We start from the raw sequence: 17,813 nt of genomic DNA on the forward strand, positions 1-17,813 counted from the left end.
AATTTGAGGTAAAAGTGAGAATTTACCTTATTCTAGGAGACATGCCTACGTTGCTCATACGGCAAATCCACTCGGGTAGAAATGTTAGTGTCGAAAAATGGAGTCCAGTGATATTTTTCAATATTAATTAATTAATTAATATATATAATATTATATTAATATATTATTATATTATATTATTTAATTAATAAATTATTTTATTATATTTTATTTTTTGAAATCATTACATCCTCTTATAATAATTATTTTTGGGACGTTACATTGAGTTTTTTTTGGATAGAGTCAAAATCAAAGTTAAGCGAGAGGTGTTGGAAATGAAAAGTAAATAATTAAATAAAATAAACTTAATATATATAAATATATATATTTATTGTGTTTGGTTAAAATATTTAAAAATCTTTGGAATTGGGAGGCATATTTATAGAAATTAATGTTACTACATAAATAGGCTGCACTAAGTAAAATAATAGCAATTATTATAGATAGATACATGTACTAGGACGGGTTTACCATGAATCCTATACATGTACTCAAGTTATTTGCATCAAGTTGAATTAATAATTTCAAAATTTTATATCTTTTATTCACGTCGCTCCATCAACTCTTCATACTCCTAATATATATATATATATATATATATATATATATTTTGAATTACGCACCGGGTATTCACGTGTCCGTTTTACGGTCCATGTGACTAATCTTGCACCCCTTGAAGTTGACCTCACAATTCCAAAGGAAGGATAAATTCAGGAGTTCAGGGACGAAAATAAGTCCAGAAAAATTTAAATACCTGAGCTCATGAGAGGCACTCTCATAGCCCACACTTCATTGAATTCTTATAGTATATATTGTTATTGTTTTTTCGCCTACGCAAAATTTTGTGCAGACTGCAGGCCACCGCGGCACCGTTACTTCATTAAAAGTTGTTCTCCTCTTTTCCTTCAATTTGAATTGATAACACTTATTCTTGTGCCATGATCATAAATCCTCAATCCATTTTTTCGGTCTGCCCTTTAGCTCAACCATTCAAAATATGTTTCAATGAATCTTTGCTCCAATGACAGCCCAATAGAAGAACGCCATGTGGAGCACCAGCTTTCCCGTCCTTGATTTCCACAACCCTAATTCGTCCGTAGTTAGAAAGACAAATCTTTCGCTGTCACGTTAGCTTCACAAAATCTAACATGCTGGTGCATAAGAACAGTGTTATGGGTCACCCTGGCAAAACTAGCTTGCCAGAATAGCTAACCCCTACTGTAAACCAGATTCCGTTTAACCAAGGCAAGACCCACAACCATGGTTAAGACCTTCACTATAAGTAAGCTCACTCCACTGTCTCGTTGAACTCATTTCCTCCACCTTCTTTGACCATACTGGTCTCTCTCTCTCTCTCTCTCTGGAGTGAGTCTCCATAGTCTTGGAGAAACCCAAGCAGACATTGTCAGTTCGAGACAGAAAAAAATAGAAAGGAAAAAGAGGGTTGGAGATCTCTCAGCCCTCTCTAATGGTGAAAAGTCACTGTTCTTATAAGCATCCTTGCATTGTATCAAAACATTGACTGTTCACTCAGCTCAGATCTCTCCTTTAATGGCTTAAAAGCTCAAACCAACGGTCTCTGGAGAAACCCTGTTGAGTTTTGCCTCATTTTCTGGACTCTGCGTCCCTTTCTCTTTTATTCGCTTCTTCTGTAACGGTTTGTGGCTGTTCAAAGCTTCGTCTTGAGCTACAATGGCGGAGGCTACAGAGGCGAAAGCTCTGCCCGAAGCTGAGAAGAAGAAGGAGCAGACTCTTTCTTTCTATAAGCTCTTCTCTTTTGCTGATAGGTACGATTGGTTACTCATGATCACCGGAAGCTTAGGAGCCGTCGTCCATGGCTCCTCCATGCCCGTTTTCTTTCTCCTTTTTGGTGAGATGGTAAATGGGTTCGGCAAGAACCAATCGGATTTGAGGAAAATGACAGAGGAAGTATCAAAGGTTCGCTATCAGATATTCTAATCTAATCTAACACCCATAATGGCTTCAGTCACAAAACAATCAAATCAAACTTTTTTTTTTTCAATTTTAATAACTATACTATTCATCTGGGACACCAGATCTGTTACTTATTTGTTCTTTTCGTCAATGCAGTATGCTCTGTATTTCGTGTTTCTTGGACTGGTTGTATGCTTATCATCCTACGCAGGTTAGAAACAGTTCAATTTAAAATTTTACTTTTTATCATCTCTGCTCAATTCAATTTCCCTCAACTCCTGCAACCATGGCTTCGAACTGTCAAAAGTTTTATTAATTTCATGTGGGTTGATCCCTCTGGTTCGCTGGAACCATGTGGGCTGTGGCATCAGACCAGTGTGACCACGTCAAATCCGATCGGAAGGTGCCGGGGGGCGCACGTGGTCGCCCGTGGACTACCTTTCGTCCTTTTTCTCTTCACCTGCCAATTTAAAATTAAAGATAATAATTTAACATCATCTAACGCTGCATCTCCGTCAGCTTGAATGAATACCGTGATAAGTTTGCTGGGTCTTCATTATTTATTCTAATCTATGGGTTTTGAGGATGCTTGTTGACAGTTCATGGGTTTTCTTTTAATGTTTATTTTTTAATTATTTTAAAACAGAGATTGCATGTTGGATGTACACGGGGGAGAGGCAGGTGAGTACGTTGAGGAAGAAGTATTTGGAGGCAGTGTTGAGGCAGGACGTTGGGTTCTTTGACACAGACGCTAGAACTGGAGATATAGTCTTCAGTGTGTCAACGGACACTCTCCTTGTTCAAGATGCTATTAGCGAGAAGGTATTCCTTTTTCTTTTCCTCTCTCTCTCTCTCTCTCTCTCTCTCTCTCTCTCTCTCTCTCTGTGTACCCTATGGCTATGGACAAAATCTAGTACCCCCAGAGCAGTGTTGTGGTTAATTGGCAACTAAAATGGCAAGAATGCTCATATGGGTTGTTGGTTTTTAAATTAATGCGGGACCCATCAAGCCGATCCTCACATCTGGTGGCGCATATTAGCAAAATCTGAGTTACTCTGCGCCAATGTCCACTTTCCGTAATTAAACTCGAGCTTTGAGATTGAGAGATGATTTATTTTGGCGAAAAATTTTCATTTTGTTTGTAATATAAGTGATGTTTTAAAATTTGTGTTGTGGGTAATTTTAGGTTGGGAATTTCATACACTATCTATCAACATTTCTGGCTGGTTTAGTGGTGGGCTTTCTTTCGGCATGGAGGCTAGCTCTGCTGAGTGTGGCAGTGATTCCGGGAATCGCTTTCGCCGGAGGATTATATGCTTACACCCTCACCGGCCTCACGTCCAAGAGTCGCGAATCCTATGCCAACGCCGGTATAATTGCAGAGCAGGTGAGCTTCATCATTTTCTAACCACCTGTGACATAGCCTTTAGAATAAAGTAATGGAGATCTTTACAAACTGGTCCTTTCACCCTCTGCATGATGATGTTTTTGCATGCTACATGCTTGTAAATATGTTGTTTTACTCTTTTTTTCTTCTTTATTTTCCCCTTTAATTATGACCGAAGCTGAGGCCAAGACTTTGGTTTTGTAAAGCATTTTGTTCTGTTTTTATCTTTAATCTGCGCTGCATTGAACGGCTTCTATGTTCGTACATGTTCTTTTTTTCTTCATCCTTCTCAATTATCACAAGAATTCTGTTTTATGAGGAATTTGCTTTGCATGAACAACTTTGCGATGGGGCTTGATCCATTACTTACTGGTCTCTAAATCTTTGACCGCCTGCATAGGCCATTGCCCAAGTTCGGACGGTTTACTCATATGTTGGGGAGAGCAAGGCCCTCAATTCATATTCAGATGCAATACAGAACACACTAAAGCTTGGATACAAGGCTGGGATGGCCAAAGGCTTGGGTCTAGGATGTACCTATGGAATAGCGTGCATGTCATGGGCTCTTGTGTTCTGGTATGCCGGTGTTTTTATCCGGAGTGGCCAGACTGATGGAGGGAAAGCGTTCACAGCAATTTTCTCTGCCATTGTTGGTGGCATGTAAGATCTCGAGCTGAGCAGCCTCATCACGTGCAGACTGGATGAAATTCTTTGTTAATAACATTTTTGTGGTGATTAATCTGCAGGAGCTTGGGTCAATCTTTTTCAAATCTCGGGGCATTTAGCAAGGGCAAAGCGGCTGGATACAAGTTAATGGAGATCATCAAGCAAAAGCCCACTATAATTCAAGACCCCTCGGATGGGAAGTGTTTGACAGAGGTTAATGGGAATATAGAATTCAAAGATGTAACCTTCAGCTACCCATCGCGACCCGATGTCATCATCTTTAGGGATTTCTCAATATTCTTTCCGGCGGGAAAGACAGTGGCTGTTGTAGGTGGAAGTGGTTCGGGGAAGAGCACTGTCATCTCTCTGATAGAGCGTTTCTATGATCCAAATGAGGGTAATTAATGAAAAACCTTGTGTTGAATGATGGAAAATCTTGAGGTTGTTGAGTGACACAGGCTGATTTATACTAACGTTTCTTATTGGCTGGGCAGGGCAGGTGTTGCTGGACAATGTGGACGTTAAGACACTGCAATTGAGATGGTTGCGCGATCAGATTGGGCTGGTGAACCAAGAACCTGCACTCTTTGCAACTACTATACTTGAAAACATACTCTATGGGAAGCCTGATGCAACAATGGTGGAAGTTGAAGCAGCTGCTTCAGCAGCAAACGCTCATAGCTTCATTACTTTGCTCCCCAATGGGTATAACACACAGGTCTGCAGTATGAGCCAATTTTATTACTGTTTTAATTTATTTTTAACTATTTGAACTAAAACAGTACACTGGAGTTAAACCGCCATTTATTCTTAGAAAATGTACTCAATTTGGCACCAAACTAAATTTAGTTGCAAAGAGGAATTTCCATTAATTATTCCCTTTCCGTTAATCCAATGCTCTGATTGTCAATTATACTCCTTGTTTTTGTTGAATTCCAGGTGGGAGAGCGAGGAGTCCAACTCTCTGGTGGCCAGAAACAGAGAATTGCAATAGCCAGAGCCATGTTAAAAAACCCAAAAATTCTCCTCCTTGATGAAGCAACCAGTGCCCTTGACGCTGGTTCTGAGAGCATTGTTCAGGAAGCTTTAGACCGTCTCATGGTTGGGAGAACAACTGTAGTTGTTGCTCATCGCCTCTCCACCATAAGGAATGTCGACACAATTGCAGTTATACAGCAAGGGCAAGTGGCTGAAACTGGAACCCATGAAGAATTAATCTCCAAAGCTGGGGCCTATGCTTCGTTGATTCGGTTTCAAGAAATGGTGAGAAACAAAGACTTTAAGAATCCTTCAACTCGTCGTTCCCGATCAACACGATTAAGCCACTCACTGTCCACAAAGTCTCTCAGCCTCAGGTCCGGCAGTTTACGGAACTTGAGTTATCAGTACAGTACTGGTGCTGATGGTCGGATAGAGATGGTCTCAAATGCTGAAACAGACAGGAAAAATCCAGCACCGGATGGGTATTTTTGCAGGCTGCTCAAGCTAAATGCTCCCGAATGGCCCTATTCAATAATGGGTGCTATAGGATCAGTGCTTTCTGGTTTTATTGGTCCAACCTTTGCCATTGTGATGAGCAATATGATTGAGGTCTTTTACTATAGAAACCCTGCCTCCATGGAAAGGAAGACAAAGGAATACGTTTTCATTTACATTGGTGCAGGTCTTTATGCAGTTGTTGCATATTTGATACAGCATTACTTCTTCAGTATCATGGGTGAGAACCTCACTACAAGAGTAAGGAGAATGATGCTTGCAGGTATAAATCAACTTCAAGTATTTCTGTTGCTGCTCAGTTTTTGTTCATGGTAAAACCATACATTAACCAAAGTTTATGATCCTCTAAAATTTAGTTGTTTGAATTTCATCTTTCTTTCAGCAATTTTGAGGAATGAAGTTGGATGGTTCGATGAGGACGAGCACAACTCAAGCCTTATTGCAGCTCGCCTGGCCACAGATGCTGCTGATGTAAAATCGGCTATTGCAGACAGGATCTCGGTGATACTGCAAAACATGACATCCCTTCTCACATCATTTATAGTTGCTTTCATAGTGGAATGGAGGGTCTCTCTTCTCATTCTGGCTACCTTTCCTCTTCTTGTCCTTGCCAACTTTGCCCAGGTAAGCTCACCTCTCCTCTAGTTGAAAAAAACTCATTAGCCATTACTTAGGAAAAATGCTAGTATACCTTAGGAGTGTTGACCCATTTGCAATTGAGGGCATTTGGGTAACTCCAAATTTATGATTTCTCTCCATGTGAGCTCCCCAACGGCTCCTTTTGCTCCTTAGAATCAGGCTTTCATTTCTTTTTGCTTATAATAAACGACAGTGGCACCATACTACTGCACTGCACGTGCTCCGTCCAAGTCTAGTGAATAGCTCCTCGAAATTCACAACTTAACATAGACCCCTATCTAATAGCAGTTCATAAATAACGGTAAATTTCAAAAAAGAATAGCAAAGATTCCATGCCCTCATCAACTTTCTTTGGGTTACTGAGAAGCGCCCCTGCACAACTTCTTCTCGAGGCTAGTTATGAACCTCTTTATCGGCTGTCCTGTTTCTTTCACTTATTTTTTTACACCAGTTTTCAATATGCACCGACACTGCAGCTTGCAGGAACTGTATAATATATATATCCATAGGGTAAAGAGTTGGATGGGTGGGGTTGAACGTGGAAGTACAAAGCTTTTATTGCTTTGTTTACTGCCCTTGTGGATGGCAGTGATTCTTGCCCCGTGATCTTATTATTTATGACATTTTGGCAGCAGATGTTATCGTCTTCTTCTGCTGCGCTTTTCATTTTGTTTTTAATTGGGTCTTGTATTTGGATGAAGGTAATTGCCAGTCCTGGTGGTCTGGCAGGGACCGAGAGGGAGGGAGGCTACCTTGAAATAAATTACTATTCAAAATTCGTAAGGCTTTGGTTCAGGGGTTTACCCGTCGGCAGTCTCTCTCTCTCAACTGTAGCACTGACATTTTGCCCTGTGCTTGGCATTGTTCTAATTTTGCGCATGCTTCATGCACAGTGCCAATGAATGTGCCTGCAAATTGTAAATGTCATGCGTCTGCCTGGTAGGGTTTGGGTGGAGGGGACCCTGATCTGACCCCCCTGGGTGGCTCTTTGCCTATGGATCAGTGTTATTTGGCTAATCATGTGAGGGGAGCTAAAAAAAGAAAAAAGAAAAAGAAAACCAAGGCCCACAATCCTGTTTAGGAAATCAAATCTCTAGCAAGATTGCTTGATGAGAAGCTTTAATCATTTGAGTTTCATATTCTTTGGGATTATATGTTGACATTGCGTCTTGAAATATGGAACTGGGATATTGAGTTTTGTCCATTTCCAAATGGAAGACAATTCCATATTCACAAACAGAATATTGGAAGTTTTCTGCATGTTCAACGTTTGTTTGGATTTAAGTGAAAGGAATTGATTAATCAAGTTGATTGCTTGTATGCTAATCCACGAAGTGCTGTTGGATTGCCATTTCTTCCTATACTCTTATTTACCTACTTAATTTTGAGTTAAGTCACTAAAATAACCTTTAATTCTTAGCTCTGGTGGCTAAGGTTGACACTCTTGAGAGCCTGTTGCATGTTTTTATTGAAATTATGGAACATCTGGCTTTTAAATATCTTACTGCAACTGATTGGTAATTGCTTGCCGGTAATCAATATCATTTTCTGGGAATTAATTGGGTTATTTTCTCTATAATACAGCAACTTTCCCTGAAAGGATTTGCTGGGGACACAGCCAAGGCACATGCAAAGACTAGCATGATTGCAGGGGAGGGTGTGAGCAACATCCGAACTGTGGCAGCCTTCAATGCCCAAGAGAAAATCCTCTCCCTTTTTTGTCATGAGCTCCACATCCCACAGCTTCAAAGCCTTCGACGCAGCCAATCGTCTGGCATCCTCTTTGGCCTTTCTCAGCTTGCTCTCTATGCCTCTGAAGCTCTCATACTTTGGTATGGAGCGCACCTTGTCCGCAAGGGAATCTCCACCTTTTCCAAGGTTATCAAAGTGTTTGTGGTTTTAGTCATTACTGCTAATTCAGTTGCAGAAACTGTGAGCCTCGCCCCTGAGATAATACGGGGTGGCGAAGCTGTTGGCTCTGTCTTCTCAATTCTCGACCGTTCCACCAAGATAGACCCTGATGATCCTGAGGCTGTGCCAGTTGAATCAATTCGTGGGGAGATAGAACTTCGTCACATAGACTTTGCATACCCTTCGCGACCTGATGTTACTGTGTTTAAAGACCTTAGCCTCCGGATCCGTGCTGGCCAGAGCCAAGCTCTTGTTGGAGCAAGTGGGTCTGGGAAGAGTTCTGTTATAGCATTAATAGAGCGATTTTATGATCCAACTGCTGGAAAAGTTATGGTTGATGGGAAAGACATTCGCAGGATGAATTTGAAGTCTCTAAGGCTTAAGATTGGTCTAGTGCAACAAGAACCAGCCCTCTTTGCAGCTAGCATTTTTGAAAATATTGCCTATGGTAAAGATGGGGCAACAGAAGCAGAAGTGATCGAAGCAGCTCGTGCCGCTAACGTGCATGGGTTTGTAAGTGGGTTGCCTGATGGATACAAAACACCAGTGGGTGAGAGAGGGGTTCAGCTCTCTGGTGGACAGAAACAGAGAATTGCTATTGCAAGAGCTGTTCTCAAGGACCCAACAATACTTCTGCTGGATGAGGCTACAAGCGCACTTGATGCAGAGTCCGAGTGTGTGCTACAAGAAGCCCTCGAGAGGCTTATGAGGGGTCGCACCACCGTGCTGGTGGCACACCGATTATCCACCATAAGAGGGGTGGATAGCATTGGCGTGGTACAAGATGGGCGGATTGTAGAGCAAGGGAGCCATGCTGAGCTTGTCAGCCGACCTGAAGGGGCATATTCCAGACTCTTGCAGTTACAGCACCATCACATATGATATGAAAGAGATTTTTTCCTTTGATTGAATTAATGTGACCTTTGTTTGTTGGATGGTAACAATGTCTGGGGTCCGTTAACCTTTTTTTCTTTTTTCTTTTCTTTTTTTTTGGGGGGTTAAATGATAGTTGTAGATATGGGGATGTGAAGAGTACATCTGTAAACTTCCACTCCATTCCCAATGGAGGACCAATTATTATATAATGTTAAAGTCTGCGGTGCATAAATCAAATCTCTGCTGTGTTTGATCAGTTCTGGATGGGTGATTGATTAGCCTTTCCTCCATCTTTTTGCAAGTGAAATGTTTTATACGGTATGCCACAAAAGCATGCCTGGAAGCTCCTTTCCAGCTCTCAAAAGAGGCGACTTTTCTCCCTGCTCCTGCTTTTTCCCCATTGCATGTGTTTGCAAACTTCGTTTCAGTTATGGATAAGGCCATCTCTTGTGTGGTTTTGCCGACGTGAATCAATAGGGGGTGGTCAAATACCAGCAACTCCCTATAATCCTATTTTTAAATAATAAAAATGGGGACGAATTCATCTGTCTCGGATGGTGTGAATTATTATTGCACAGCAAGAAATGGATTAAATAAGTATAATAAATAGAAAGCTGAAAAGGGTTTTGTAAGGATGGAGGGGGGTGTGCCTGCGCGGCTGTGCCCTTCTTTGAGCTAATCAGGACCCTACTTTATGTGAATCATGCAGTGCTTCTGCACATACAGGTTTCCTTTTCCGTATCTCTCTCTCTCTCTCTCTCTCTCTCTCTCCAATAACTCACCGGGGTTTCCAAGGTCTTCAGAGCCCAGATTGAAGCTTTTGTAATTATGTTCAATGGAAAGAAAGATGTCGACTGTGTACTTGATCTGTCAAAAGAGAAACCAAGAAAGCACCAAGCAGGAATGGTGACTAGCGCTGTGTGCAGCTCACTGATGCACTGGCAGTGGGATGGTTGAAAAAGAAAAGAACGCAAAGAATGGCGAAGAACATCAGGAATAGGGGAGTGGGTGCCTTGGGAAGGGCAATAAGGGGTAGGAAATAGGGTCCACCGGGGGTGCGGGTCACTGATTACTTAAGAGACACATGGCAGAGAAGCATATCATTATTAGTCATAAATTATTATTATTTGTCATCAGGTCCTCTCTTTCATTATTTAGCTGATACAAATTATATAATGTCGGGCGACTTGATTGAATGTTGGGTGTACTGATATGGCTGAATGTGGGACAATGTGATACTTGCACCATGTTATGATGGGGGATGGTTTGTGTTATCTCTGTGGACGTTGCGTAGTAGCCTAGTAGTATCAGTCACTAAATGTTCTCGAAACATCCCTAATCGTCCACTCAATGAAAAGAAAAGAAAAGAAAAAGAAAAGGACATATTACCTAATCAAAGCTTGAAAGGGGCATGGAGGGGTTTGGGATGCAGATGGCATGTTCATTGGGCTTCTAATAGTAAGCCAAAAGAAAGAAGAAAAAGGGAACGACCCAATCAATTGAAGCCATACAACTGCATCTTCTCCTTCCTATTAATTGTTCAGGGTTAAAAATGTTTTTTGATGGAAAAGCAGTTTGATTTAGTATTTGTCAATGGAAACTATGATTACTACTCTTATCATTTTCAATAGTGGATTTAGTGTATGAATAATGGAGTTCTCTCTCTCTCTCTCTCTCAAAATTTAGCAAATGCTCATCCTGCAAGAACTACACAACATGGAAAGTCTATCTTCTTCCCTAAACCCTTTTTGTTATTGTTGTATGAATTGCTATGGCATTTGATACGTAAAACTTTGGCTACCTAATGGAAATGCACCATGTGGTCCAATCGGAACTTGGGAGTGATCTCTCCCACAACTAGGTCACAAGGAGAGACTATGCTCTTAATAAGATAGTGGCCATCTCTAAATGCATAGGCACAACACTTCTACGACCGCAATAAGCTCACCGTCCTATAATCTTGTTAAATGGTAACTTACTCCGTTTTATAAAGTTACTCAATAAAGGACAAGCTGTTTCTTTTAAATATCTTTTTTTTTTTAATAGCGTTGTAGAATTTATATCCCAAAGGATATGTCCGACATGAATGATATGGGTCCCACATGTAGGGTATGTGTCTCATATGATAAGGATATGAATTAATGGTTGTTTGGGTTAACTAAAGGGTTAGCTTATTTAATATAAGAAATTAATGGTGGAAGTTTGAAGAGATTCCTATATATAATATTATCTACTATTATGGGGAGTAGTTATAAGGGCATATTTAGTTAGACTTGCTGGTAAATTGAAACATATGAAAGTTGCAATTTGAAATTGGAACAAACAGGTTTTTGGACACGTACAACAGAACATTAAAAAATTGGAGGAAAGTATAGAGGCTCTAGAGGCTCAGCTTCAGGAAGGGTATTCGCCAGAAATGGAGGAAGATTTTTTTCTTACTAAACTCGAGCTTGAAGCATGGGAAAAGAGGGAGGAGATTCGTATTTCTCAGCTAGCCAAAAAGAAATGGTTGGAGGCGGGGGATAACAATACAAAGTTCTTTATTACATTTGCGAACCAAAGGAGGAAGAAGACTATGATTCATTCATTGAAACTTCCAAATGGAGAAGTGTTTGATTCTATGGAAGCCGTTAATGAGGGTGTAGTAAGGTATTTTCGAACTTTCTTAACAGGTGTAGGACCCAATCGAACAGCTAATCATATTGATATAATATCTCCTATAGTTTCTAAAGAGGAGAATATTGATCTTTGTCATGAACCGTCTGAGGTGGAGATAAGGGATGCTATTCTTTCTATCCCGAGAAATAGTAGCCCAGGTCCGGATGGTTTTGGCTTAGCTTTTTTTCTAGGATTGCTGGGATATTGTAAAAGAAGACGTGATTGATGCAGTTAGAGATTTTTTTGCTGGGTCCCCTTTTCCTAGATTTTATTCTGCATCTTACATTGTTCTAATCCCAAAAGTTCAGAATCCTCAGAGTTTTGACAAGTTTAGGCCTATTAGTCTTTGTAGTGTTATCTACAAAATTTTTTCAAAAATTATTGTTGCAAGGATGACAGGTTTATTATCTGCTTTGATTTCTCCGGAACAGGGAGCTTTCATTCCTGGTAGAAGTATATTTGAAAATATTTTTTTAGCACAAGAAATGGTTCATTCTTTGCATAAGAAGTCTAATGGTGGAAATGTAATGATTAAAGTGGACATGGCTAAGGCATATGATAGGGTCAATTGAGATTTTTTAAACTTGGTTCTGGAAAGCTTTGGTTTCTCACGAAGATTCTGTGGTTTAGTGGTGGAATGTGTTTCCTCCCCTTGGTTCTCCATTATGATGAATGACACTTATAAAGATTTCTTTAAACCTTCTCAAGGACTTCACCAAGGAGATCCTTTATCTCCTTATCTATTTATTATTTTACAGGAAGTTCTCTCTCGGCTTCTAAAGACAAATTTTATAGAGAATAAGATAGGAGCTTACTATCGTCCTCGTGGGGCGCCTTTGGTTTCTCACCTTCTCTATGCGGATGATATTCTTATTTTTGCCAATGGCAAGAGAAGTTCCATTCGAATGCTTATTAAGACTTTGAAGAAGTATGAAGATTGGTCTGGTCAATTGATAAATAAAGAAAAGTCAAGTATTTTTTTTGTCAAAGAGAATTGCTTTTGCTCGGAAGAGATCTCTGTTAAGGACGACTGGCGTTGCGAAAGGAGGTTTTCTTGCTACATATTTGGGTGTTCCTTTGGTATCGGGTCGTCTTACAGCCCGTATTTTAGAGCCCCTAGTTGATAAATTGAGGAAAAAGATAGCGGGTTGGAAATTTAAGCTTTTGTCTCAAGGGGGCCGCCTAATTTTAATTAAGCATGTATTATCATCAATGGTGGTTCATCAATTGGTGGTATTGGACATTCCTACTACTGTCTTCAAAAAGATAAATTCTATGTTATCAAAATTTTTTTGGAGTGGAGTAAATGACAAAAGGAAAAGGAATTGGTGTTCCTGCTCTAATATATGTAAGCCTGTTTGTGAGGGTGGTTTGGGTGTTAGGGATTTGGAGGAGGTAAAAAAATCATTGCATATGAAGTTTGTGTGGAGATTGTTAACTATGGATAATCTGTGGACTCAATTCTTTAAAGCCAAGTATTTGTATAAGAAACACCACTTGAGAGAAATGAAACTAGAGAAAGGAACCAATTTTTGGAGATCACTTGTTCGTGTGATTCCTGAAGTTTTAGAGCATGTCCGTGTTCAAATTAAAGAAGGGTCGGCTTCTTTCTGGTTTGATCATTGGTTAGCCTCCGGCCCCCTTTGTGCTAAGGTTCAGGAAATCAATAACCATAAGCTTCAAACTCGAGATTTTTGAGATAGAGATAGGTGGAATGTTGATTTATTAGTGGATCTGTTGGGTGAAAATCAGGCTGAGGAAGTAATAAACTCTGCTATTTCTTGCAAAGAGGGTCTAGATATAGTAATTTGGGAACCTTCAATAGATGGGAAATTCACCATGGCAAGTGCTTGGGAAATTATCAGGGAGCATAAAGAGGAATTCTCAGTTGCAAAATGAATCTGGCATCCTATGTTGCCGAAAAGGGTGTCAATTTGTATGTGGAAGTCTTGGTTTGCTTGTCTTTCGGTTGATACTCGTATTAAAGAAGTAGGTGTCCAGATGGCCTCTCAATGTGATTGTTGTTCAAATGCTAAGATTGAATTTCTAGACCATGTGTTTTGCACCGGATCTTTTGCTCAGGAGGTATGGAAAAAAGCAGCAGTGGCGTTGGGTGTTAGTTGTATAGCAACGAGTACTTGGAAAGGCAGAGTTAATGTCTGGTTTAGTTGTGCAAGACGGGCCTCACAGTTAGGCATTTTGGTAGGTCATATACCTAGTCTCATCATTTGGAGACTCTGGACTCGTCGATGTAGAGTCAGGATGGAATCAATTCATGATTTGGTGAGAACTGTGTGACTTGATATTAAATATTGGCTGATATCCATTTCAGACAAGTTAAATAAATGTGCACTTGCTTCTTGCACAGATATTGCAGTCCTTCATGCTTTGGATATTCAAGTAAAAAATGTGGGGGTTTGTTTTCCTCGTGTAGTCAGATGGTGTAAACCTGGGATAGGTTGGGTTAAGTTAAATGTGGATGGGAGCTGTAGAGGTAACCCAAGGAATTGTGGTGGTGGAGGCGTGATAAGAGATTAAAAAGGTTTATTTAAAGCAGCTTTTTCCTCATTATTGGGTTATGGAACAAATAACATGGCCGAATTGAAGGCGATTATTTTAGGGATTAATCTGTGCAAAGATCTCAGATTTGATCAAGTGGAGATTGCATCTGACTCTGCTTTGTTGGTTCAGTGGATAAATTCTAGGAAGTGCTCGGTTTGGAACTTATGAGATTTGTGGGAAGAACTTATGCTAGCATTAAGAGGCATTCAGTTCAAAGTGGAACATGTTTATAACGAGGCAAATAAAAGTGCAGATTTATTTGCCAAATAGGGTGAATCTGGTATTTCTCGATCATATAGTTGCCAAGATGATCTTCCTCAGCAAGTCAAGGGAATGATTGGATTGGACTTGTTGGGTTTTCCTTCTTTGCGCTCATGATGTTTTGTGTTATTACACTTTTAGTGGTTTAGTTTCTTAGTGTTTTGGTTGCTGGTGTTTGGTTTTTTGGTTTGGTTATGTTGGTAAAGTTAGTTTTAGGGTCTTGGAATTTTCTTTTTTGTCCCAAAGTCTTAAAATTGTAACCACGGTTTTCCTCCGCCATAAGTGAGGGGTTTTCTAATAAAGTTAGGAGGTGTCACCCTTTTTTCCAAAAAAGAAGAAGAAGAAGAAGCTAAGCTCTAAGGGTAGGAAAAGAAAGTTAAAGAAGAGAAAGGAAAAGTTAAGCTCATAAGCCCTAAGGGGTTAACTACATGGTGATGTTAGCTACAAAGAAAAGATAGGAAGAAAGTAATTGTCATCTCTCTGCCTCTACTTCTCTAATCATCATGAGATCTCATAGATCTAGTGAAGGAAGGAAAGAGAAAGAGGAAAAGTGGGAGAAACTATTTCTTCGGATTCTCCGGGTGTTATTCTCAATAGGTTTGATATGGCCGATTCGGATATGTAAAGTTTATAGTTTATGAATTATTTATTTTTCCGCATAAAAGTTATTGATGTGAAGTTCATGATAATTGAAAATCCTTAACTGCAATATATTTATGAAAAATTTCCTTCTAACACGTGGTATCAGAGTCATGTTGGAATTATCATGAACTTCCTTCATATAAAGATCACTTATGGTTATTTTGTTCGATCTTATTATGGTTTTATGGATAAACTTTGTGGGTATATTGTTTACTGGAATCAAACTGAAAATATATGTGATATTTGATGGATTTATGAGATTTTTTTTGGTTTTAAAATTTTCTTACATGTGGACCATTGACGGTTTTCCCGGTATAGTGATATTAAAGTAGGGTTGTTAAATGATATGCATGCAAATAATTTTATTGTAACTTGATTAGTAATGGAACACTCACATGTTATGTATGCATAAGTTAGAGAATTTTACATGAAAGTAAGTAAAATTCTTATATTAGGAAATTGATTATCTGCTATAAATTATGGATAAATTTTGTTGAATAAGGAATCAATCAATGTTTCTATTATAGTTAGCATGTTATCACCAAAGTGATCTTGCTGAGAAAAGTTGTAAACGTTGATTGAAATATAATCTGACAAAGAATAATAATAGAATTATTATTTGAATATTATGGCTGGCCCAAAGGTGCACTAACTTTCAAATAATCATTGATTTAATCAGGATAATTGAACAGTTATAGTGAGATTGGGATGCTTGCCCAAAGGTGACAGACCAATCAAACTTTATAAATGTTATCAATTATGTATGGATGAATTAAAATTACCAGTAAGTGTAAGGATTAGTATATTGCATAAGTTAATCCAAAGATTGAACGCAATTTACTAATAAAATGTTCTAAACTCAAAGCATTATTGTAGTGAGCATTTTGTGTTATTGCAGTGTCTGTTCCTATTTCATTGCATTCACTAGCTTCTTCTATTCTAATCTTCAATGGGACAAATTTCTGACTGGAATGAGTAGATTTCATTTCACCTTGGTGTTCTACATCTAGACTTAGCTCTACAAATGGATAAACCAGCTGCTATTACTGAAACCAGTAGTTCGGAACAACGAGCTTTGTATAAGTCATGGGAAAGGTCGAACAAATTAAGTATGATGTTTATGCAAATGTGTATAGAAAATAATATTAAATCAACACTCCCTTAACTAGATAATGCAAAGGAATATCTTAAGGCAGTGGAGGATAGATTTCGTTCAGCTGATAAGTCCCTTGTAGGAAGGTTGATGGCTGAACTGACCATAATGAAATTTGATGGCAACAAAGGAATGAATAAACATGTCTTAGAAATGACTAATCTGGCTGCTAGACTTAATACTTTGGGAATGAATGTTAATGAAAGCTTCCTTGTTCAGTTTATTTTGAACTCTTTGCCTCCTCAGTGCGGGCTTTTTCAGATTCACTATAACACAATTGAAGAAAAATGGAATGTGAATGAATTGGCAAGCATGTTAGTTCAAGAAGAGGCAAGACTCAAACAACAGGGACAACATTCAGTAAATGTCACGAGTCACGCAGCTGGAAGTAAAGGAAAGAAAACAAAGAAAGGTTTAAAGAGAGATCCATTGAAGGTGGCGAGTACTTCGTATGGTGGTAAGGCTCACAAGAAGGAACATTATGGTCCCAAGTGTTATTTTTGTCGTGGCTATGGGCATTTAAAGAAAAGTTGCCCGAAACGTAAAGCATGGTTTGAAAAGAAAGGTAAGCTTTTAGCTTATGTATGTTTCGAATCAAACATGACACAAGTTCCTTCTAACACTTGGTGGATTGATTCTGGTTCTACTGTTTATATTTCCAATTCGATGGAGGGATAACTTACGATCCAGAGCATAAAGGAAAATGAATACATGATAGTCTTGGGGAATGGAAATCAAGTGCCTGTTATGGGTGTTGGAACTGTTCGATTGTATCTTGAATCGGGTCATTGTTTAGACTTATTTGATACTTTGTATGTTCCAAATATTTCTAGGAACTTAATTTCCGTGTCCAGATTAGATAATGACGGTTATGGTTTGTATTTTGAACATAAAGGTTTCTGTTTTATGACAGGTGACTTATGTGTAGGCTTTGGTATTTTATATGAGGGGTTGTATAAATTTAATTTTAATGAAAAGTTTGCTGAAAAACTCCTCACTCTGCATCATAATATTGGAACTAAGCATAGTATGCATCATAATATTGGAACTAAGCATAGTAGAATAAATGAGAATTCCTCTTTCTTGTGGCATAAAAGACTAGGTCATATATCCAGGGAAAGAATGGAGAGATTGGTAAAGGATGGGGTTCTCACAAAACTTGATTTTACTGATTTTGGTTTATGTATTAATTGCATTAAAGGAAAGCAAACTAAACATACAAAGAAAGGAGCCACAAGAAGTAAGAATCTACTGAAAATTGTTCATACTGATGTATGTGGGCCTTTTGACTCACCATCTTTAGGTGGAGAAAAGTATTTTATCACCTTTATTGATGGTTTTTGCACGGTATGAGTATATCTATTTGTTTCATGAAAAGTCTCAAGCAATAGATGCTTTAAAGGTATATGTTGCTGAACTGGAGCGACAATTAGATAGGAAAGTGAAAATCATTAGATCTGATAGAGGTGGTGAGTATTATGGTAGGTATGATGGTATAAAACAATGTCCAGGACCATTTTCTAAATTCCTAGAACAGCATGGTATTTGTGCTCAATACACAATGCCTAGTACGGCTCAGCAGAATGG

General features: G+C 39.0%; 1 protein-coding gene across 1 annotated transcript; it reads left to right on the top strand.

Moving 5' to 3' along the window:
• The first annotated feature begins 1,345 nt into the window (after positions 1-1,345).
• LOC131158588 (ABC transporter B family member 19) lies at positions 1,346-9,187 on the top strand. Its single transcript, XM_058113456.1, has 10 exons — positions 1,346-1,977; positions 2,131-2,185; positions 2,621-2,796; positions 3,161-3,361; positions 3,762-4,021; positions 4,108-4,424; positions 4,522-4,745; positions 4,967-5,786; positions 5,907-6,148; positions 7,748-9,187. The coding sequence occupies exons 1-10, from the start codon at positions 1,732-1,734 to the stop codon at positions 8,954-8,956; spliced, it is 3,750 nt and encodes a 1,249-aa protein (XP_057969439.1). The 5' UTR covers positions 1,346-1,731; the 3' UTR covers positions 8,957-9,187.
• Positions 9,188-17,813: the final 8,626 nt, after the last annotated feature.

Source organism: Malania oleifera, chromosome 1 (genome assembly GCF_029873635.1).
Source record: "Malania oleifera isolate guangnan ecotype guangnan chromosome 1, ASM2987363v1, whole genome shotgun sequence".
NCBI lineage: Eukaryota > Viridiplantae > Streptophyta > Magnoliopsida > Santalales > Ximeniaceae > Malania > Malania oleifera.

Bases quoted from the DNA above. Each gene is read 5' to 3' on its own strand.
- LOC131158588 (XM_058113456.1), top strand. From the start codon at position 1,732: ATGGCGGAGGCTACAGAGGCGAAAGCTCTGCCCGAAGCTGAGAAGAAG. The intron at 1,978-2,130 runs GTTCGCTATCAG...TCGTCAATGCAG, and splicing joins TGACAGAGGAAGTATCAAAG to TATGCTCTGTATTTCGTGTT. The intron at 4,022-4,107 runs GTAAGATCTCGA...ATTAATCTGCAG, and splicing joins TCTGCCATTGTTGGTGGCAT to GAGCTTGGGTCAATCTTTTT.